The sequence below is a fragment of the Aspergillus tanneri genome, assembly GCF_003426965.1.
Source record: "Aspergillus tanneri strain NIH1004 chromosome Unknown AapTan_8_pilon_pilon_pilon, whole genome shotgun sequence".
Lineage (NCBI taxonomy): Eukaryota > Fungi > Ascomycota > Eurotiomycetes > Eurotiales > Aspergillaceae > Aspergillus > Aspergillus tanneri.
In genome coordinates, this window is record NW_022984635.1 from 854333 (window position 1) to 875842 (window position 21510).

The window sequence follows — 21510 nt, forward strand, 5'->3', positions numbered from 1 at the left end:
CGAGTGTATTTCAAACGGCGACCGTCCATCATAAAACGATCCTGTCGAGTACATACCAAGATAAATTGGAATGCCAATATGGTCCAGCACTTGTTCGGTCTGTAGATGCCATCGAATATGTGCATCGAACAATGGCATTTTGGTTAATTTACCTGGGAGTTGTCATCAGAGACAGTAGTATATCCGAAGTCATCGATACAAAACTCTACTACACCCAGCAATTAAAACATGCATTTTCTGACCGTTGCCATCCATAATCTGTGTGACAGTCCCACATGGGAGTCCAGATCGAAGTGTGTTACCTGACCAAATACATGGGTTATCGATTTTAGCATAGGAGAATAATTCATTCCATACTAATAAATGTAAACTACTGCCAGTTCTCTGTACTACGTAGCTAGGCTAATATTATACTATTGCTCAGTTACTTCATCCTAAGACTGATGGCAAACACCACAAATCATCAAGATAGGTCGCCAAGAGTGTCATTCACTGTTAAGTTTTCGAATACGAGAAAAGGCGTCCCAATAATAGAGAAGATGACCAATAATCGTCGTTCGCTACCCGCGTGGCTCTGTGCAGTAGACTCCATTCGCTCAACCAGGCTTTGGAACACTTCATAGTTCTTGGCAGTCACGACGTTCATTGGTAACCCGTCTCATTCCTTCAATGCTTCATTCTCCGCTTTCTCTGGCATATTCCATCATTTTCTGGCGACCGACATTCCCGGTATGCTGCTCCCAGTCCCAATATCACGATATTCAGCTCGTCTGCGGTCGCTCAACCGGCTGCGGAGCACGTTTGAGGCTAGAAGTTCGAACGGAGATGGAAACAAGGCACTTTCCACACGTCTCGTGGACGTGCTTCTACGTACCTGGGATCTAGGATTCACCGCCTTTGGTGGTCCTGCTGTTCATTTTCAGATTCTGCACGCGAGATTCGTCGAGGGGAAAGGAGGAAAGGAGAAATGGGTGGACGAGCAGACGGTAGATAATGTCCATGTTGGCCCCGATTTGTACAAATTCCATTGTAACCGCCTTGGTTTATGCACACGATAGTACCAGGAACTGTTCGCCATATGTCAGGGTCTCCCAGGCCCAGGAAGCACGAAGATGATCTTCTGTCTGGCTCTATTGCATGCGGGCTTCGTTCCAGCGCTGCTCGTGTTCTTCGTATGGAGGTAATTCCTGGCCCTGGCGACCGCTTGGTTAGACATCCAAACTTACCTCCAAGTAGTCTTCCAGGAGCCATCGCAATGTACGCTTTGTCACTTGGTGTGCAGAGGATTAGTGAAACCCTTCCCTTGCCTGTCTATGCACTTCTGTCAGGTCTCAATGCTGCAACGGTTGGCATAATTGCGCTCGCGGCTGTGCAGCTTGCGGAAAAGGCGATTCGCGATAAGCTTACACGCATTCAGGTGATCTTCGGGGCGTGTGCCGGTGTATGCTATAATACGCTCTGGTATTTCCCTTTGCTAATGGTCATCGGCGGACTTGCATCGGTCGTGTGGGACGGTTGGATGAACCAGCGGCTGCGAAACCTAGCCGTCAAGTGGAGGAGTCGTGGTGCTCGTCGCGACGAAGCCGATCAAGGAGAGAGTGCTCAGAGTACACCCTTGGAAGCGACTGAGCAACGTCAAGGACGTGACGAGAATCGGCTACGGTCGCGGAGGACGGGTCTCCCGACGGAGCAACTAAGTAGCAACACTCCTCCCTATGCCGAAGAAGCTCCTTCCCAAGACTACATTATTCGCGTCCGGGTCGGAGTTATTCTCTTCGTTCTGTTCTTCGGTAAGACGCCTCTTGAACGGTGAGATCTAGTCGACACTAATTTATGTGAAGCTTCCTTCATCAGCGTTCTTGTCACCAGAGGACTACTCCATGCCCCTCCCTTAGCTTTCGACCTTTTCGCCAAAATGTACCTTGCTGGAACCGTCATTTTTGGTGGCGGTCCCGTGGTAATTCCCCTTCTACGCTCATACGTCGTCGACCCTGGATGGGTTTCGAGCCGTGATTTCCTCATTGGCCTGGCCATCATCCAGGCTCTCCCAGGGCCAAACTTCAACTTTGCCGTTTTCCTCGGAGCTCTAACACTGCAGAAATCTCCATTACCAACAGTTTTCGGCGCATTTCTCGGCGGACTAGGGATATTCGTTCCGGGAATTACATTAGCGGTAGCCATTCAGAGTTTCTGGCGCGTACTGAGACGGAGAAAGTGGGTGATTGATTTCCTCAGGGGCGTCAATGCCACGGCTGTCGGGCTGGTCTTTACTGCCGTATATCGACTCTGGGAAATCGGTTATCTTACTCCACGGGAAAGTGCTGGGCAGAGTCTGGCAAAGGAGCCGTGGTGGGTTGTGGTTGCCGCTCTTACGTATGCTCAGAGTGCCTGGTTCCATGTTCCGCCTGCTCTTGCCATTGTTATTGGGGCGGTATTGGGGCTTTGTTGGTATGGTGCTGTCGGGCGTTGATATTTATAGCTGATATATGGTTGCTATAACTGCAGTTTGGTAGGGGATGGAACCTGTATGTAATGCAACTCCTCCCAGTTTAGAAAAACAAAACAAACAAAAAGCAGAAGAAGAGGTAGATACTTAGCTATATCATGGTATTACAAGGGAAGTAGAATTCTCTTTCACTCATCCCCTATATTCCAAATGCTGTACCTGTTACCTGTCGACTAGGAAAACACTATATATATAGGAGGGCTGAATATAATTTATGTCAGAGAGCCTAAAAATTAGACGAGTAATTAGCGCAGCTGGAAGGTTATTGAAAATTTGTGCTGTAGTATTGCTATAGTCTGTATAGTGGAAATTTATCTGGTAAGAATAAGGGCATATATTCACTGTTTCACAGATGCTCTGGCAGTGTATGTACGGCAAAGCGATCTAATATCTGTGCCTTATTTAATGACTACCGATATTATAGAAGCAAATATATTTTCCACAGCCCCAGTATCTAACGCGGAGGCTACTCTGGATCCAGTTGAGTAAATACAATTGTAACTCGCTACATTATGCTGCAAACTCACACTCTTTTCCTCTCCTACAGTGAACTAACCCACTTGGGAATATCCTAGTATGAAGCGCTTATCCTCGTATTCGAGGTCCAGGCCTGCCTTTATTGATTGAATAAATGCATGTCCAGCGTGGGCCATCCGTTCGCAATGCAGAGTTTTGGCTCCAAATTACCTCTGGATATCCACTGGACAGATTCAGCAACTACGCTCTTTCCTGAGAATGACATTTTATTCTAAAAATTTCCCTTCAGCAGGAAGAACTTCCTAAATGTAAGGAGTAGGCTGTAGCTAATTGGTGCACGAAAGAGAATTTGTCAATGGCCCCAAACAGTGTACATCTGCTACCATTCTACTATTGCTGTCTAGCCCAAACGAGGACGAGCTAAATTATCAGCCATCAGAAACGTAATTAAATCGCAAGCCTTTGCGTACTTTTTGTCTATTACCATAGAGGCACTAGATAGACGAAAATTTGACTTTGGATTCGGATTAAAATAACCCAACTGACCAAATACGCCGCTGAGATAATTTTTCCGGCTATCAAAGATGAGGCAAATTGAGCATTAGGAAAACCAGGAACATCCGGAGGTGCCCGGAGATGCCCCAACGGACAATTTCCACCTCGAGACCAATAGCGCCCAAAAAGATGGAACGTGGGGGCAGGCGAGCCCGGCCCTGAGTCTATCCATGGTTAGCCGCAACGGTAGCGTCAGGTCCAATTGCTCTGGAGGGAAAAACTTGCTCTACATGGGCGAAAAGGGTAAGTAAGCTAAGAGGAGCTAAAAAGACGCTAGATCCTAGCTTCGTGGTTTAGCCCCAATAGCCTACCCTTAAAACAGGCAGATACCTGGGACCCTGGGCTGCTAGTGATATTGTAGTGCTCGCACCACACCGTGCCTGAGATATATAATATTCTCGTCAGATTTCGACTCCCATCCGCTCCCCAGGTATCCATTGACTGGCTCCTGTCGTTCGTTCTTTTCTTGATTCCCGAATCAGTGACGCTCATTTCTGCCATTCAATCCGCAGTCATTCATTCATTCTCGCAAAAATGAAGGCCTTTACTCTGCCTGTTCTCCTCTCCACCGGCCTCGTTGGCATTGCTTCGGCTCGGACCGTCCTGGAAGGCTGCGTCTCCTCTGCCACCGTCAACCAGTGGCATCAAGCCAGCATGATCTGGTACGTCCCTGAGACCGGCGAGATCTGCTCCTTCCCCGACTGCGGTGGTGGACGTGCTCCCCCCAAGTATAACCAGCCCGGATGTCCTCTGTACACCGGCACCGAGACCCTTACTCCCAGCTATCTCCCTGGATGGGGTCCCAATGGCAAGACGGCTGTTGCCACATCTGACCCGACTGCGTCCGCAACAGGTGACGAAACCACCGCTACGGACACCTCCTCTGCCACCACCGAGGCGAAGAGCTCCAAGACCAAGCACGGTAGTACCCTGATCACCGCAGCGCCTACCTACTCCAAGCACGCTTCGTCCTCCCCTGTCGCCTCCTCTTCCGCCGCCAAGTCTTCTTCCGCTTCTTCGGGTTCCACCACTGTCTCTTCCGGCCCTGGCTCTGACTCTGGCTCTGGCTCCGGCTCTGGCTCCGGCTCTGGCTCGGGATCGGGCTCGAAGACCACGTCCGCCCCGGGTGGCCTGGCCACCGGTGCTGCTAGCGTGTCTGGCGCCAACATCGCCGGCGTTGTGGCTTTCGCCGCTTTGGTCGGTGCTGTGGCCCTGTAATAAGCTTCCTATGAAGATGGGTGTGTATGGTGAGGGTTGGGAGATGATTCAGTATGAGTATGGAACTATCTTCAGATAATAGTATTATGCATAATACTCTAGCATATATGCTAGAATTTTATTCAATAACATCTTTATAAGATGCGACTTGTATCTACTCCGTACCTCAAGTTTAGATATCCGTGTCGATCTCCCGTCTCTGATCATCGGGATCGTCACTAGTCCCCAGAGCTGCTGGATGACATCACGGTGGGATATTAGATCGTAGAGATTTAGCAGAAGTGTTAATTGAGGCTGTCATGTGCCATTATTGTCTTTCATTTAAGTTCCACTTCCTAAAAACCGATATATTACTCTGTGTCAGTTGCAGAGCTATTAGACGAACCTAATTAAGATATTCACAACAATGTATTAGGTGTACACAGATAGTTGGTACTCATCTTGTTTGGTAAATGGAATGTGTGTAGTTTGTATCCAGACATGGATGTTGAGGAATATGTCCAAATGCTTTAAGAATGTATACTGAGGTCAATTTTAATGCTTATATCTAGTAATGGAAGTAGAAGTGCCAATCATCCCCATCACAAATACACTATAGGCTCTAAACTGGCAGAATGACAGATGGCTTGGGAAAGTTGTCTGTACGCTAATAAGCTATTTATCTCCCTAAAGAACAGTTTCATATGTAAGTCTTGGATAAACCATGGAAGCCAGAATATCTCTATGTTTTTCCACGTCTCATAGATCGTGTTATTGAATCCAAATTTTCTACTGGAGGTTGAAAGCATGTTTATTGGTGAGCATAATGATAGATTTCATGCCTGTCAGCTAATAATTAAGATATTTGGTATAGAGACTATTGCCGCCGTGATTATAATGGCAGCTAATGTGTGTTATAATGTTTATCAGTTGCATAGACTGACGTATGATTCTTACTAGATCGTTGAGGTCTGGTTTATGAATAGTACCATGAACTTCGGGTTTGACATATACAGATCCCATTCCCCTTGCGCTAGAGCTATATTTGGTGGGATAGAAGAGATCTGTTATATCCCCTGGCAAAAATCGCCCCATAGCACTGTCACGCATAATGCCACTAGTCATTAAATCCAGAGATTATCCCACGCAACATCTCCCAACAGTTTCGTAGTAGGCACATGAAAGAGGTGCAATAATGTGAAATATTAAGGACCAAGTAGCTGCACAATATCACCAGCCACAGAATCAGTTAGCGCATATGGACACACCCATTGGATGACCTTCGAAATGGCCCCAGTGAGAACCCCTGAGTTGCCGAACCTCCAACAAAGCTGAAACCTTGCTGACACTCCAGGAGAGCTGTTGCTCAGGTAGTTTTGCTAGAATAATAACACCGGTATATTTAAATGTTTCTCTATCCTGTTAGAATACTCCTTAACCTACTCCTCATATCCATCATCACCTTCACAATGAAATACGCGAACCTGGTACTCTCCTTGGCCAGCATGTCGTGGGCAGCCGGTAAGCTGACATAATATATTAAATGCACAATGCTAATATGTATTAAAACTAGCCTGCGGTAGCCTAACCCTCACAAGCCAATTGGACATTGATACACAGGCCTCCTGTTCCACTGTCAACGGCGACGTCAAGATCTCCTCCGAGTATGTGGGCACATTGAATCTTGCGGGAGTGGAAACCGTTACTGGGGCTGTGAATGGCGCTGGTCTCCATTCTCTTTCGTCTATTAATTTCCCGGACTTGAAACTCGTTGCGGGTAGTATCAACCTAACTGGCAGTTTTAACGAGTATGTGGTCCATAATATTGGGGGCCGGAAATATCAGGTGCTAATGGGTATTTTTAGTCTCTCTATACCTTCGTTGGAGAACGTTAACGGCGGCTTTAAGGTTATTAGCACTAAAAACATTACCTGCGCTACCTGGACCAAGATGGAAGATTATAAAAGAATTCGTGGTAAATATGAATGCAGAGCGCTTGCGCCTCAGGAATCGATGCATTAGAGGTGTCTATGTGCTGGCAACTAAGAGATGTGTCGTACTCTACTGCTTGTACAAAGGTTAATTGCTCTATTAGCAGAGAATGTGTATATAACACCACTGTGGAATGTAAATCTTAGTATAAGTACAGTATAATGATCAGTTCTTTCTTATTACGACTTAAAAAAACACCAGATTTATTGCAAGCTGCTTTATATAGATTCCTAAAAATAACACCAAAACTAAAATAACAAAGATTGTGAGATAATCCATAGCTATAGTATATTCAATATCGCCTATAACTCCCGTGATTTGATGCAATATCTTGATCCGCCAGGTAACGGCCGGCTTTTACTACATCAAAATACGTTTCATAGAACCCTGATATGGTGACCAGATGGGGGCTGGAGAACTTGGCCAGTGGACTCAGAGACAGCCTGTAGAAGGCCATACCAGCGAAGTATAGCAAAATTGAAAGCCCTGCAGTGCAAACGAATATCCAGATTGTAGTCTCCATATTCAAGGGATGTGGCGGGTGCCGCAATACAATGTTTAGAAATTTAGGTGACACAAGGGTATCTGATAGAGTCTTTCTTTTTTTACGATTGTTAGATTATTCTGTAACCCCCTCGTTTTCATTTGCATGCACTGGATGTTACGTATATTTCCCCTATGCAGTATTGGCGGTGTGTCATGTACGGGCCAAGGGGTGTCGTGTCCGGTTTTCCTTCACCTAAATTGGATCCTGGCATGGACTCCCTGCAAGGGAGGCCCATTTGAATATGTAGCAAAAGATACCAGACATATGTGACATGACACAGGTCCATGGCAAAAATCAACTGTTACTGAAAGCAGATAGTCAGACATATCCAAAGTGGGGTTGCAAAGCTGTAGTGGATATGTTTACCAGCATCACACACGATATGCCTTCAATAATCTTCAAAAGAGTCACTCACTTCCCTGATTTCACCATTCACCGCATGACTCCAGCAAGGATGTAAACTGGGAAGTGGGAAAGTCAACCAGACAATAAATTTTACGTGTCCTGCGGTGCCACCCTCCTCGGTCCGTTGGTCATGGTCGGAACATCCCTCACTCATTTTCGCAGCATGTCTCCTTATGCAGGACCACAGAGTCCCGCTAGTATACCATCTATTCCGATTTTGTTTGCACAATGTTGTGATCTACATTCTGATCATATTGCTTTACCGTGCCGGTCTGATATTCAGGCATACTTGTAACACTTGCCCTCCACCTCCTGCTGGGGGAGACTGAGGATTACAACAAGTGGCAAGGCACCTTCCTTCAGGGTAAAGGAGTGTCAGTACGGTTTTTCCGGTGCTGCATGCATCTCTACGCACACATCTTCCCCTACCGATAGATTTTAATTTGAAGTAATTGGTTTGAGATTAGGCGAGAACAAATCAATGAATTTGAAAGACCACACTTGAGGGACCCTAGCATCGCTTTCTAGATCATATGACATCCAATTAAAAATTTGTCTGAGCCACCAAACAAGGCGAGAAAGTAAGATGCTGAAACAAGTGTCGTCATAGGGCGGAGGTGAGTCGCCCGACATAAATTACATAGGGAGATATCTTAAGTGAAAAGCAAGCGGCAGTGTGTTTGAGACTCCCCCATCATCTTTCCCACTTTAGCTCTACCTTGCTGCCTCTTCGCTCAGTCACGTGCCCTCATGGCCTCCAGCGACACCGACAGCTCAGGCAGCCCCCGGGGATGGACGGCTGTGGATGCGGAGGAATACCAAACTACTGCCGATGCATCCTGGCCTCATGATGCCCCTCCTCTTATTGCCATTGTTGGCATGGGAGTGCGGCTCCCCGGAGGTGTCTCCTCTCCAGAGGATTTCTGGAAGCTGATGATTGACCGGAGATGTGCATCAGGTCCGGTTCCTGGTAGCCGGTACAATATAGACGCTTTCTACGGGGTCCCAGGAGAAGACACACAATCTGTGGTATCACGAAATGGATACTTTCTCGATGATGAGTACCTAGGAAAGGCAGATTCATCGTTCTTTCAAACCAATCGATACGAGCATGGTGCTCAAGACCCCCAACAAATGCTTCTCTTGGAAGTGGTATGGGAGTGTATGGAAAGCGCTGGTCAGGTCAATTGGCGAGGAACAGAGATTGGGTCATTTGTAGGAACGTTCGGCGAGGACTGGTTGGATCTTACGGCCAAAGACACCCAGAATCTCAATCCTCTGCATGTCATCGGGACGGGTGATTATGCAGTTGCTAATAGAGTGTCATTCGAGTATGATTTAAAAGGACCCAGTATGACCTGCAGGACAGCCTGTTCCTCGTCTCTCGTGGCCCTCCACGAGGCATGTCAAGCCATCGCCCTTGGGGATTGTCCGTCAGCTATTGTTGGCGGGACAAGTCTAATTTTCACCCCGACGATGACGACGAATATGTCGCAGGCTAACGCTCTCTCCCCAGATGGAATCTGCAAGACGTTTGACGCAGATGCGAATGGATATACCCGTGGAGAGGGGATTTGTGCTTTGTATATCAAAAAACTCGATGATGCGATCCGGGACCATGATCCGGTCCGTGGAGTAATTCGGGCAGTGGCAACAAACTTTGATGGCCGGACAAATCATATTATGGTCCCGTCAGCAGATGGCCAGGAGGCTCTGATCCGGAAGGCCTATCGCAAAGCACACATAGCCAACCCGGGCGAGACGGCGTTCGTGGAATGCCATGGCACCGCTACACCAGTTGGAGATGTCGTGGAGACCACTGCCATAGCCAACGCTTTTGAAAGACAGTCTATGATAATAGGGGGTGTAAGAGACCGATCTCTGTGTTAGTAGTATGATGCTAACTGTTTCTCTTACAGGTGAAACCGAACATTGGCCATACCGAAGGTGCAGCAGGGCTTGCAGGGCTGATCAAGGGAGTTCTCGCCCTGGAACATAAACAGATTCCTCCAAACATACACTTTGCAACACCCAACCCAAAAAGTACAGTTGTCCCAATTTGCAAGTGACTTTGGCTGAGTTCTAACCTATAATAGTCTTGTTCAAAGAGGCGGGATTAACAGTACCAGTCGAAACTCTCCCTTGGCCTCAGGATCGTAAAGAGCGTGTGAGCGTCAACTGTTTTGGAGTCGGTGGGACAAACGCACATGTACGTCTTCATCTTCCTCTTCCTGATTTCGGATGCTCACAACAGCAGGTGATTGTCGATTCAGCGGACTCCGTGCTGGAGCCTCGAACCAACACCAGCGAGGGCAGTAAAAGTATCCCTCAGCTACTAGTAGTTTCTGCTAGTCACTTAGAATCCCTTACTCGAAGAATCGAACAAATCGAAAATTATATTTCACAAAAAGCTGGTTCTCTGGATGACCTAGTGTACACCCTCAGTGTGAGGCGTGAACATTTGCAGCATCGAGCCTTTGCGGTAAAACATAAGGGCAACTCCACGATGTCAACCAATTTTGTTAGGGCTGATAATATTAATCATGGAGCAAAGACAGTAGCATTTGCATTTCCTGGTCAAGGAGTGCAGTGGAGTGGGATGGGTGCTCAGTTGATGGAGAATTTCACGTCCTTCAAGAACGACATGCATCGGATGGATAATGTGCTCCAAGGCCTATCAAATGCACCCGAATGGAGGATCTGCGGTATGATAAGTCACAGTTTAATTAATCTTGAGTTGCTTAGTGCCAGGCTGATTTGGGTTCCTTGGGGACTGTAGAGGAGCTTGTCAGAACAGGAGAGGAAAGCAATATCGATCAGCCAGAAATCTCGCAGCCACTATGTACTGCCGTGCAAATTGGCTTAGTCAATCTTCTCAAGTCTTGGGGCATCACTCCCTCTACAGTCATTGGCCATTCAAGTGGGGAGTTTGCAGCAGCCTATGCTGCCAATGCCATATCGCTAGATACGGCAATTATATTGGCCTATACTCGCGGTGTAGTAGCCACGATAGCACCCAGTGACGGAGGCATGCTCGCTGTGGCACTTGGTCGAGACAGTGTGTCTCGGTATTTGGACAATGACATCGTAGTAGCATGCGAGAATAGCCCTAAGAGCGTGACTCTTGCTGGGCCCCGTTGTCGGTTAGAGCGGCTGGCAACTAATCTCAAGAATGAGGAGCCCGACGTCCTATTAAAGCTGCTACCAGTTGAGCGTGCATATCATTCTCGTGAGTCTTCACCTTTACTTGGATACTGTTGCTGACTATCAAGCAGCGCATATGGCAACCGTCGGTGCCAAGTACGAAGACATGACCGGTCCCCATATAGCTATGAATGCTGACGCAATGATTCCAATGTATTCCACTGCATCGGGCACGGTAATCACCTGTCCCAGTGAACTTGACGCTGTATATTGGCGCCGTAGCCTAGAATCTCCCGTGCTATTCTCCACGGCTTTTCGTGACCTAGCCATATCCACGACTGATAAGGTGCACCTAGTCATAATAGAGATTGGGTCGAATTCGGCGCTCCGTGGACCAATGCAGCAAATCCTGTCTGAAACCACAACCAGCTACACGTACTGCGCGACCATGAAACGCAACGAGGATAACATATTCAATATCATGTCTGTCGCCGGGACAGCGTACCTGAGCCATCTGCCCGTTGACCTACTCGCTATTAACGGGGCCTATCAGGGACAGACAGTCCCCGACCTTCCTACCTACCCCTGGCAACGAGAGGACACTGAGTGGACAGAATCGCGCCTGACTAGACAATGGCGCCTCCGCCAGTTTCCTCGCCACGAGTTGCTGGGAGCCCGGTGCCTGGAAAGTAACGATTTCGCACCCACCTGGCGTAATGTCCTCAGAGGTGATGAGGTGCCCTGGATTAACGAGCATCGCATGATGGGCATTGTTGTATTTCCAGCCGTGGGTTATGTATCTATCGTTTCCGAAGCCATACGGCAGGTTACCGGCTCGAGCGACTGTACTATTCAACATCTCCTGCTTATGGAGGCACTGGTGAGAGATGAAAGCGACGTTGAGATTATGACGAGTTTGCGCAAGATGACTTTGAACGCCACTATGGATTCTAGTTGGTACGAGTTCATCATATGGTCGTACAATGGCCATGGATGGACCAAACATTGTTCGGGGCAAGCGAGAGCTGGTAACGACCAGCCACCTTCATCGAATACAATTTCTGCGCCATTTGATCGGGAGCTTACATCACAAACTTGGTACCGAAGGACCCAAAAAAAGGGACTGGAATATGGTACTCGTTTTGAAGGCCTACATGATATCACGGTCGATCCGCTAAGGAACGCTGCTCGTGGAAGAGTCGAGGACAAACGCGAGCTTCACCACAGCTATTATGCCATTCACCCAACGATCGTCGACCAGTGTCTTCAAGTAGCGCTTATTGCCAGTGACAAAGGGGTATCTCATTATCCTGACAAGGCTGGCATGCCACTTTACATCGATCGGGTTTATTTGGCCCCTGGGGGTGACTCGATGCTGGTCGAGGCTACGACCACAAACCCTGTCGAGGAAAACTTGATCGGGCGCTTCAGGGCAGTATCCGAGACGACAGGTGACTTGGTTTTGGAAATGGCTGGGATGCGCTTTTTGCCCATACCGGAGACAGGCTTCGAAGGCAAAGGGCCGAAGCTAGGGACATATGTCGAGTGGAAACCTGATATCAGGTTTCTAACCGTAAGCCATCAGGTACCATCTCCAGTATTCTTAGACCAGTCAATGATGCACGGATGCGCAAAGGCGGCATTTGTATCCATGTTTGATATGCTCGAAGCCATGGGTACTCAACCCGTGCTTTCACCATATTTCATCAGGTACAAAGAGGTACTCTTAAACATAGCGCGCAGACTGGCTGAAGGCCAATACAATTATATACCTGGGTTGCAACATATTAGGGAAATGAACCAAAAACAGCGCCAGAAGATATTTGAAACTCTACGCACAGAATTCCCCGACCCCCGTGTGGACAAATTCTATGTTGACATTCGGAGATATGCAACTGAGTATTCCAATCACTTTGCGGATGGAAACGATACCGGGAGCACTTCGCTCCTGAGCTCAATGAAAAGCATTTTCGAGTGGGGCCTCACTCTTCACAACTGGAACGACTTCCTTGGTCCCCTTGGACATACGAACCCGCGCCTCCGTATCCTGGAGGTTGGTGCTGATGCAGGGTCTGCAACGGCAACCATCGTAAATGCACTAACTACAATACAGGGAGACAGGCTTTTCAACAACTTCACGGTGACCGACCCAGACACTGCATGTCTCGATGCGTTAAAAGAACGTTTCCAAGCTGTGCCTAAAATGGAATACAAATCATTAGATATCTCCAAGGATCCTAGGGAGCAGGGACTTATCGAAGCTAGCTATGACCTAGTAGTTGTGTGTAATGTCCTGTGGCAGACGCCGGTTCTTTCTCAGCCACTCAAGAATGTACGGTCTTTACTGGCCCCTGGAGGACGATTGCTGCTATGCGAGCCATGTTCAGATATACCATACTTTGATGTTTTGATGGCCCTGCTCCCTGGATGGTGGTCGGGGGTTGGTAATGACCATCTAGAAAAGCCTTACGTTTCAGTGCATCGCTGGAAGACGGAGTTATGCCTAGCAGGCTTCTCAGGAGTCGATGTCTTCGCGTACAATGCACCCTCCCCACTTCATTCACAAGCTGTGATGCTGTCGACTAACCCAGTGGTGGATCCCCCTCGACCCCCGATTAGCTTACTTTGCAGGCCTGAGGACAGATATCACCCGTGGGTACAAGGAATTGCAAGCCATTTGTCCTGCAATGAATATGCAGTACAGTGGTGTTTGTTTGGAGAGGAACTTCAAACACAGGACGTTATTGCCTTGCTAGATCTTGAAACACCTTTCATGGACAATCTTTCTCAGTTAACCTACGATAAGCTAAAAAGTATACTTGCATCAGTTAAGCGCATACTTTGGGTTACGCACTCGATTCAAATGAGATGTCTGGACCCCCGTTTCGGTCAGATCCTCGGCCTTGCTCGCACCTTGCGTCTCGAACTGAACATCGACTTTGGGACTTTTGAGGTTGATTCATTCAATGAAGACACAATCTCCACGGTCATGCAGGTATACCAGCAGCTTGGTAGTGACATTCCTGGATCGGACGCTCGGGAGTATGAGTTCATCCTAAGCCAAGGCGCCGTGCATACTGGCCGTGCAATTTTGACCAAGGTGGCAGACCAGCTTGAGGCCAAAGACCAGTTTGATGTCTACCAGCTTGACATCGGGACAGTGGGCGATCTGAGCACACTTGGCTGGAAACCAATTCGGGGTCGGGAGGCCGGGCCGCACGAAGTGGAAGTCAAGGCTAGCTATATGGCATTGAACTTTAAGGATCTCATGATGTCGCTAGGGGTTGTGGAGAGAACCAAAACAATGGACTTCAGCTTCGAAGTTAGTGGTATTATCACTAGTGTGGGATCCCAGGTTAGCGACCTGCAAGTGGGTGACAAAGTAGTTTTATTTGATCCCTCACCAACAGCAACCAAGGGGGTGTTTCCGGCTGAACGCGTCCGCCGGATTCCTGATAAACTAACAATGACAGAGGCTGCTGCCATTCCCACTGCTTACGCTACTTCCATTCTCACGCTGTTGCAAATCGGCCAGTTGAAAACGGGTCAGTCGGTTCTGGTCCATTCCGCATGTGGTGGTGTTGGACTAGCAGCAGTTCATATTTGCCATGCAATTGGTGCAATAGTATGGTCGTCCAAGTATGCGTATTAATATCACCTAATCCAACTGACAATAAACTAGATCTTTGCCTCGGTCGGTAGTGACGAAAAAGCACATTATCTGATGGAGACATTTGGCATTCCCCGCTCACACATCTTCGACTCCCACAGTACATCGTTCCTCTCGGGGGTCATGCAGCAAACTAACGGAAGGGGCGTCGATTTAGTGCTAAACTCGCTTGCAGGTGACCTGCTGCGGGCCTCATGGCAATGTGTTGCGCCTTTTGGAAAGATGCTCGAGATTGGGAAAAGGGATATTCTGGGGCATGGCTTGCTTGATTTGCATGGGTTCCAAAACTGTCGGTCCTTCTGCGGCTTCGACTTATATACCGTTGCATTCAAGGATTGGCGTAGGAGCGGAGAGTAGGCCTCCCGTATTCCATCACGTGTCTGGCTTTAGCAGCAGTAAGATACCTTTCAGCTAACTTGTCTCACAGGGCTATAGAAAAAGGAATAAAGTATTTCCTTGATTCCAAATATCGCCCTGCACACACCGTCTTCAAAGTTGAAGAGCTAGAAACTGCCATGCGGCAAATGCAAAACGGCCAAAACATTGGAAAGCTCATTATCGAGTTGCCTGAAGACGACAGTCGACTTCCTTTATTGCCCGCCCCCCCAGTATTCAGTTTCCAGTCTAATGCTTCATATCTGCTGGTTGGTGGACAGAGAGGAATCGGCCGAGCGATTGTCCGGTGGATGGTGGAATATGGCGCTCGCTATTTTGTATTCCTATCCCGATCTGCTGGATGTAATGAAGAAGATCAAAAGTTCTCACAAGAGCTCCAAATCCAGGGATGCCAAGTGGAAATGATTGCCGGGAGCGTTGCTGATCTAGAGACCGTCGAGCGTGCCATAGGTCAAAGCCCACGCCCTATCGCTGGCATCATCCAAATGTCAGCTATCTTAAAGGTATTATTGGACAGCCTTCATTGATTGTAATTGTTATGGTGCTGATTCATTGGTCAGGATCAACTCTTCGATAAGATGAGCTATGAAGACTGGACAGAGTCCCTTTCAGCCAAGGTACAGGGAACCTGGAATCTCCATCATGCGCTGCTCAGCCAACCTCTGGACTTCTTCATTGTATTCAGCTCCGCTGTAAGCCTAGTTGGGAACGCAGGTCAAGCCAACTATGCCGCCGCAAATTCATTCTTGGACTCATTTGTGCAGTATCGCCGAGGACTAGGATTGCCAGCATCAGGGGTTAGCCTGGGTCCCGTGGATGAAATGGGTCTCATGTCCCGTCAGCCGGAGCTCCTGGCCAAAGCGCACCAGACATTTCATCATATGATGGGAGAAGGCGACGTTCTCAAGGCATTCCAAGTTGCGGTTGTCTCCGCGAAAGACGACTTATCGTCGTGTCGTCCAGCAACCATGATAGCGGGGTTGTCCCCGGCCGCTGTCACCAACGACCCGTGGTTGCAACAGGATGCCCGCTTCACCACGTTCTCTATATCCAAATCTGACGAGTTAAGCGCAGGAGGAATTGACGAAGCGGAGTTCCAGCGAAAAATTGCTTCGGTCAAGAGCAACCCAACTCTTCTGAATGACGGCACAGTTGTGAATTGGATCATCGAAGCACTTGGGAAACAAATTTCGCACCATAACGGGCAATCAGGGGAAATTGACGAGGCGCAATATCCTAATCTCGAGGTAGATTCTTTGATGAGCCTTCAGATTAAGCACTGGATTCGGCGCAATGCGGATGTGGAGCTTTCGATTGGCGCCATAACCGAGGCGAGGAAGGTCGGAGCGATTGCGACGCTAATAACGGACTCGTTGCGTGCCAGATACGGAGTGAAGGAAAATGAGGATGGTAAGGCTTAGCTGGCAGTTGTTGGTGGACTTTAATAAGTGACGGTTGTTTTGATTTATATTATGCAGAATGCCAAGAGGGTAAATCGCCCAGATCAAGCTGCATTTTAATTTCTTTGGTGTTAATTATCGAGCCAAAAATTGATCACGACCAGCATTGAATATTGCCTCTTTTAGCTTTATTTATACACACAGTAAGTTAGCTTTTGCCTGTGCTCTAAGATTCCCAAGCTGGGTGCTAGCCACGTTCTTGATAAATCTACAATCTAGAACTAGTTAGCAGCTTAAATGGTGGAATGGAGTATATATTATCTGAACAGGAACTTTAACTATAATATTAAGACATAGATTAGAACATTAACTCTCTATAGTCTGGCTTATCGCACATGCCAGAACCAACTTGCAGCCTTGTATTAAAGATGGACGGAACGTATTAAGAAGTAAGCTTAATTGAATGTCGTACTTCGAGAACGAAAAATATGCCAAAGAAAAGTAGTAACTATACAAATTGACTCCATAAAAGATAGACGGATGTTACATTGGAATTTATTTCTTAAGCTATACGTATAGATAGAGTATTCGGTAATCTAGTCCATCTAGAAAAAGTAGATAGCTTTAAGCATTGTTAATACATAAATTAATACACAGCCTTCAATATTTATTGAGCTATAACCTTTTTAAAGCCGCTTAATACGAACCGCCGTTGACTCAGGCTCCAAAGAGGCAGATAGGCCTAAGACGAGTCCTGCAAGAAGACTCAGCTTGACGTAAGTGAACTTACATGAGATCTTTTCTCAAGGGACTTCAACGCCCAGTACTACTATTATTATTATTATTTCGTCAAGTTTAACGTCCTTACCGAGCCGCCCCGGCCATGAAAGACGGCGAGTCATAGGCTATAGCCTTTCCCTCTTTCCTACTACATCTGATGACCGTTCTAGACCTTTTCCTCGCCCCAGGTCAGAGTTGCTGCCTACGGCTTTCGGACCACATTGGCCCTCCTTGGCTTCGGTACAGCAGTGTGTCAACTCGTTAGACGAACCACTCTCCACCTTTAACCTTCTCCCTCTCGTTCCGCTTCCTCCAAGATGTCTAGCCTCCATCCATCATCTCTTCGTGCTCATTCGCTGGCTTGGGCCTGTCCTCCCGCGCTGCGGCCTACTGTAGTGTCATCCAGGCAGTATACTGTAGTACAGACGGTGTTTTTTTTCGCTCCCCTAAAAGCCGTCCCTTTGTGTGTTCCTCATATGTTAGTTGTTGGAACAGTTATCCCTTCTTTGCTTAATCTCCTGTACATTATATCCCGTTGACGCCGCCACTGTCATGAGGAGTACTGTTTCACCCTCAATAATTTTTATCCTGTGTCACCTAGATCCTTTTCCTATATAAAAGACTGTGAATCAGTGGCGGAGTGTGAAAAGGTTAGTTTTCACTCTCCAACCTAACCATTATGTTTTAGATCCAATCTAGTGGCTCTTAGAGTGTAGGATGTAATTTGATTTAATACTATAGAGTGGAGTATTGACTGGCGAGAAACAATAATGGGAACAAAGAAAGAGAAAGAAGAAGAAAAAAAGAAGATAAAAAAAATTAAAAAAACCCTTAAGGGTACTATGCAAGTGATATGATTGTGATGAATCTACTTGGCCGGGTAGACGGTGAGCTAGGTATGATGGTAGAAGAAAATATCACTGTATCTTATATCAAGATATTTGAGAACTAATCCCTGATCGGTTCTTTTTTGAATAGATCAAGATAAAATATAACTAGAACGCCCATAGATAAGATAGCGATACGATATAGTTATGAGATCATGACAATACATCAACGCGTCCTTAATATACTACCTTGCGTTACCGTGTACGCAGCTTCTGATAAAGATTCAGGACCGAACATGGCCGTTTCGGGCCCCTATCCTCGACAGGTCTAGCTGAAAATATGTCTAACTATCATATATATGTTCATGGTCATATGCAACAATCAGCCTAGACTGCCTCATAATGATATAGGTCTGATGTCATAGCCATGAAATTACAGGCGGGGTTGTTGTAAAAGTAGGCCGAAAATACATCCTGTTCTTTGAGCCTATAGAGATAGGCTATATGGTAAGTACATACATTGTACATTACATTACTTGACTTGGGCTTGATTCTGCAGCGCCAAATCCTGCGAGATATGGTATATTTTGTTTACATAGGACAGGAAACTCAAATGTTCGCTTGAGCATTAGTGAGGGGTTTAATATAACCTACTCTGGCCCCAGCTATTTGGCAATCGAATCCACGAACCCATGGGTGTACCTATTGTTTCATGCAGACTATGGCTTCTTCACCTGCTGCCATGGCAGTGGCAGACACTGTTAGCTCGGTTAGTGGCCATACATTAGTTATTTAGTTATACATATTAACAGAAGAGATCTCAGCCGCCGGCCCTAGGTTTCGTGCCTGTGGCAGCCCACTTCCAGCTCTTTGACAGGCTGGTGCAGTTGAACCGACCTTCTACAGCAGAGGAGGTCCAGGATACCTATATTAATAGTCTGGGTGAAGGAAATGAAGAATTCAAGCCAAGTCTGTGTTATATCCCTGCGATGTAGCCCCTATGATACTGACTTCTGGTTAATATACATAGATTTACCTTTATTCCGTATGCTGTCATACTTAGAAGAAAGATCACAAAGAAAGGCTAATGCTTATGCAGAGGATACTCTATTTGCTATGGCCTGCCTCGGATTTGTCGATGTCAGTAGCGATGAGCTTTACAGTCCAAATGATATCACGAGGCATTTGGTGACCACTCCGTCCGCGCTGCATGGCTGTCTTCATTTGTATGATTTCTCCATTTCAACCCTTGAATATACTAACAAGCAATAGTACAAGGGAGGCACTTTTGGGCGCTGCATTTGTCATGCGAAAACTCGAAGCTAATAATTTCGAGTACCCGTTCAAAGAACAAGAAACTCCCATCCAACATGCATACAAACTTATGGGTCAGGAGGAGTTATCAAAGCAACATACCTATTCTATTATGGCTGCAGAAGGTCGCATGCCCAGTTTCAACAAGTTCATGGTCGGAAAGTTCATGAAGACCAGCACTATGCCAGAGCGCGTGAAGAAACTGGGATACGACTTGCAGCATATTCTCAGCGACCCCGAAGTATCCACGTCCGTTGCCATGGTCGACATTGGAGGGGGTAGTGGAGAACTGCTTCTTGAAGTTAAAGAGACATTCCCTTATTTGAAAGCATCGGAGCTTGTTGTTCAAGAGTTCAATGATGCTATTGTGGATGTTCCCGGTATCACACTTGCTACGTGGGACTTTAAGGGGAATAGCCCTCAGCCTATCAAAGGGGCCCTGATTTACAACCTAGGGCATGTCGTTCATAACCTACCGGATTTGGAGGCCGTAAATCTATTACAGAAGATATCTGAGGCCATGGCTAATTACTCTCGTCTTTTAATCCATGAATTCTCCAAAAACGTGAATAATGGAAAATTACACACGACAATGGTTGTACTCTTTGGAGGACGACACAGGACTCCATCTGAGTGGCATCAGCTGGCCGCACTGGCAGGGTTGCGTGTGACGTTTGAGGCTTATCCGTCTTTTGGGGCCGGATTGATCGAGATGAGAAAGCTATAAAAGTGTATCTGCTAAAATAAGCTGGTCTATCGTTGAAGAATGTTAGGTTTATGGTCATACTGTCTTCAGTGGCGCACTACCAGGATACCAGAACGCTGACAAAACTACGCATTAATTCCAGCCATCTCTATCAAATGAAAATGAAGTTGTGTTTCCTATTGGTTATATTTACCACGGCTTGTCCAAACAAATGAATGCATTAGTGTATGGTGGTCAAGAATCAGGCCATTTCGAGCGAACTATGTTAGAGTATAGCTCTCCTTCTGGATAGAATGCGCTACTTTGAGAGTCGAGACGGATTGCAAATAAAAGGCTAAGGTTCCTGGCCATTTCCATAGTTTACAATGGTGTATTTTCCAACCAGCCTAAAGATTATTTAAGAGTATCCAAGAATACCGGTGAATAAAAGCCACTTGGAGGCTACACAAGGAAAGCATGATCAACCAAGGGAACAATCTATTCGGAATGTCTATCCCTTGGAAAGAAAGTATGATCTACAAATACTTGGAATTTCATCCCATGGATAACAAATCCCCTCGCTGTACTTCTGTGATGGCACTAATACCAGATGTTTGAATTGTAGGTCGTACTAGTTGGATTGACAAATAGACTTATAGGAGTGAGGCTTCGAAATTTGGCCACAAAATTTCGACTGAACTAAATTCTATATCGAATTAGTATTGCATCTATCAACGCAGGACCATCGTTGATTTCAGTTTAGGGGGCAGACATATTAGATGTCCTGGATACTAACTATACCCTACATCGTAAGTTTTATTAAATACTAGCCCCGAATACACAATAGTAATAAAGTAGTTAATTACTTAGCACACACAGTAACCCGGTTCAATGGCTAGCCAATCCTGCAGTCTACAAAGACAATCGCTAGTAGAAAGTATCCAGTTCCATCGCTAACTAATGCTTGGGCATAAAACGACACTTGCCACTGCTAAGGTGCTTGCGAATCACATCATCGAGTATTTGGCTCTCACGCTCTAGCAGTGCAAGCTCCCGCTCCATACGCTCAATGGTCCGTTCTTCATCTTCAATGCTCTCTTCGATGGCTTGCAAACGGGCCTTCTTCTTCCGTCGGCATTTGGTGGCGGCAATCCTGTTTCGTTCCAGCATCTGTGAGCGCCTTTCTTCCCCTTCCTCATTCTTATACTCCCATTCATCATCTTCGTAATTTCTCTTTCTTGGATTGGATGTATTCGGCAAATCTTCTGAGGTTGAGCATGACCGACAGGTCGAGCATGAATGAGAGGTGGTTGATTGTTCCGATTGATTCTCCGCCGGAGACACGGACTTAGATAGAGGCTGTATTGAACTGTCGTCTTCTTTATCTGGACTTGAGGACGACTCTGGGGGGTATTCTGTCATGACGGGCTCCTCTGACAAATCCTCAATTTTGAAAAGATATGTGGCTGTAAATTCATCATCGCTCATGTCGCTTCTGTGCAAAAACGGAGACATTGCGGGTGTATTCTTGTAGTAGGAGATAGTAATGTTTTATGTATGCAGAGAGGAGCTGCGGTGTGGCTAATTTCGGAGATTCAAAGATATGAAGATATGG

The 21510-nt window shown here is 46.7% G+C and overlaps 6 protein-coding genes across 6 annotated transcripts; 5 read left to right on the top strand and 1 right to left on the bottom strand.

The window, feature by feature from the left end:
* Positions 1 to 1078: 1078 nt before the first annotated feature.
* On the top strand, positions 1079 to 2533 carry ATNIH1004_010902 (chromate transporter; the record flags this gene model as incomplete). Its single annotated transcript, XM_033575470.1, has 3 exons — positions 1079 to 1809; positions 1870 to 2448; positions 2506 to 2533. The coding sequence occupies 3 exons, from the start codon at positions 1079 to 1081 to the stop codon at positions 2531 to 2533; spliced, it is 1338 nt and encodes a 445-aa protein (XP_033421325.1).
* A 1539-nt stretch (positions 2534 to 4072) lies between these two features.
* ATNIH1004_010903 (uncharacterized protein) lies at positions 4073 to 4756 on the top strand (the record flags this gene model as incomplete). The annotated part of the gene is made up of 1 exon (XM_033575471.1): positions 4073 to 4756. The coding sequence occupies one exon, from the start codon at positions 4073 to 4075 to the stop codon at positions 4754 to 4756; it is 684 nt and encodes a 227-aa protein (XP_033421326.1).
* Positions 4757 to 6204: 1448 nt separating this feature from the next.
* Positions 6205 to 6757, top strand: ATNIH1004_010904 (uncharacterized protein; the record flags this gene model as incomplete). The annotated part of the gene is made up of 3 exons (XM_033575472.1): positions 6205 to 6256; positions 6309 to 6543; positions 6601 to 6757. 3 exons carry the CDS (start codon positions 6205 to 6207, stop codon positions 6755 to 6757), a joined length of 444 nt encoding a protein of 147 aa, XP_033421327.1.
* A 1672-nt stretch (positions 6758 to 8429) lies between these two features.
* On the top strand, positions 8430 to 16310 carry ATNIH1004_010905 (Type I Polyketide synthases (Type I PKS); the record flags this gene model as incomplete). Its single annotated transcript, XM_033575473.1, has 9 exons — positions 8430 to 9545; positions 9599 to 9722; positions 9776 to 9888; positions 9937 to 10384; positions 10459 to 10908; positions 10955 to 14448; positions 14506 to 14846; positions 14921 to 15392; positions 15450 to 16310. 9 exons carry the CDS (start codon positions 8430 to 8432, stop codon positions 16308 to 16310), a joined length of 7419 nt encoding a protein of 2472 aa, XP_033421328.1.
* Positions 16311 to 18617: 2307 nt separating this feature from the next.
* On the top strand, positions 18618 to 19937 carry ATNIH1004_010906 (putative O-methyltransferase; the record flags this gene model as incomplete). Its single annotated transcript, XM_033575474.1, has 5 exons — positions 18618 to 18665; positions 18721 to 18865; positions 18927 to 18941; positions 18996 to 19122; positions 19169 to 19937. 5 exons carry the CDS (start codon positions 18618 to 18620, stop codon positions 19935 to 19937), a joined length of 1104 nt encoding a protein of 367 aa, XP_033421329.1.
* A 915-nt stretch (positions 19938 to 20852) lies between these two features.
* On the bottom strand, positions 20853 to 21410 carry ATF2 (bZIP transcription factor; the record flags this gene model as incomplete). The annotated part of the gene is made up of 1 exon (XM_033575475.1): positions 20853 to 21410. The coding sequence occupies one exon, from the start codon at positions 21408 to 21410 to the stop codon at positions 20853 to 20855; it is 558 nt and encodes a 185-aa protein (XP_033421330.1).
* Between the last annotated feature and the right edge of the window lie 100 nt (positions 21411 to 21510).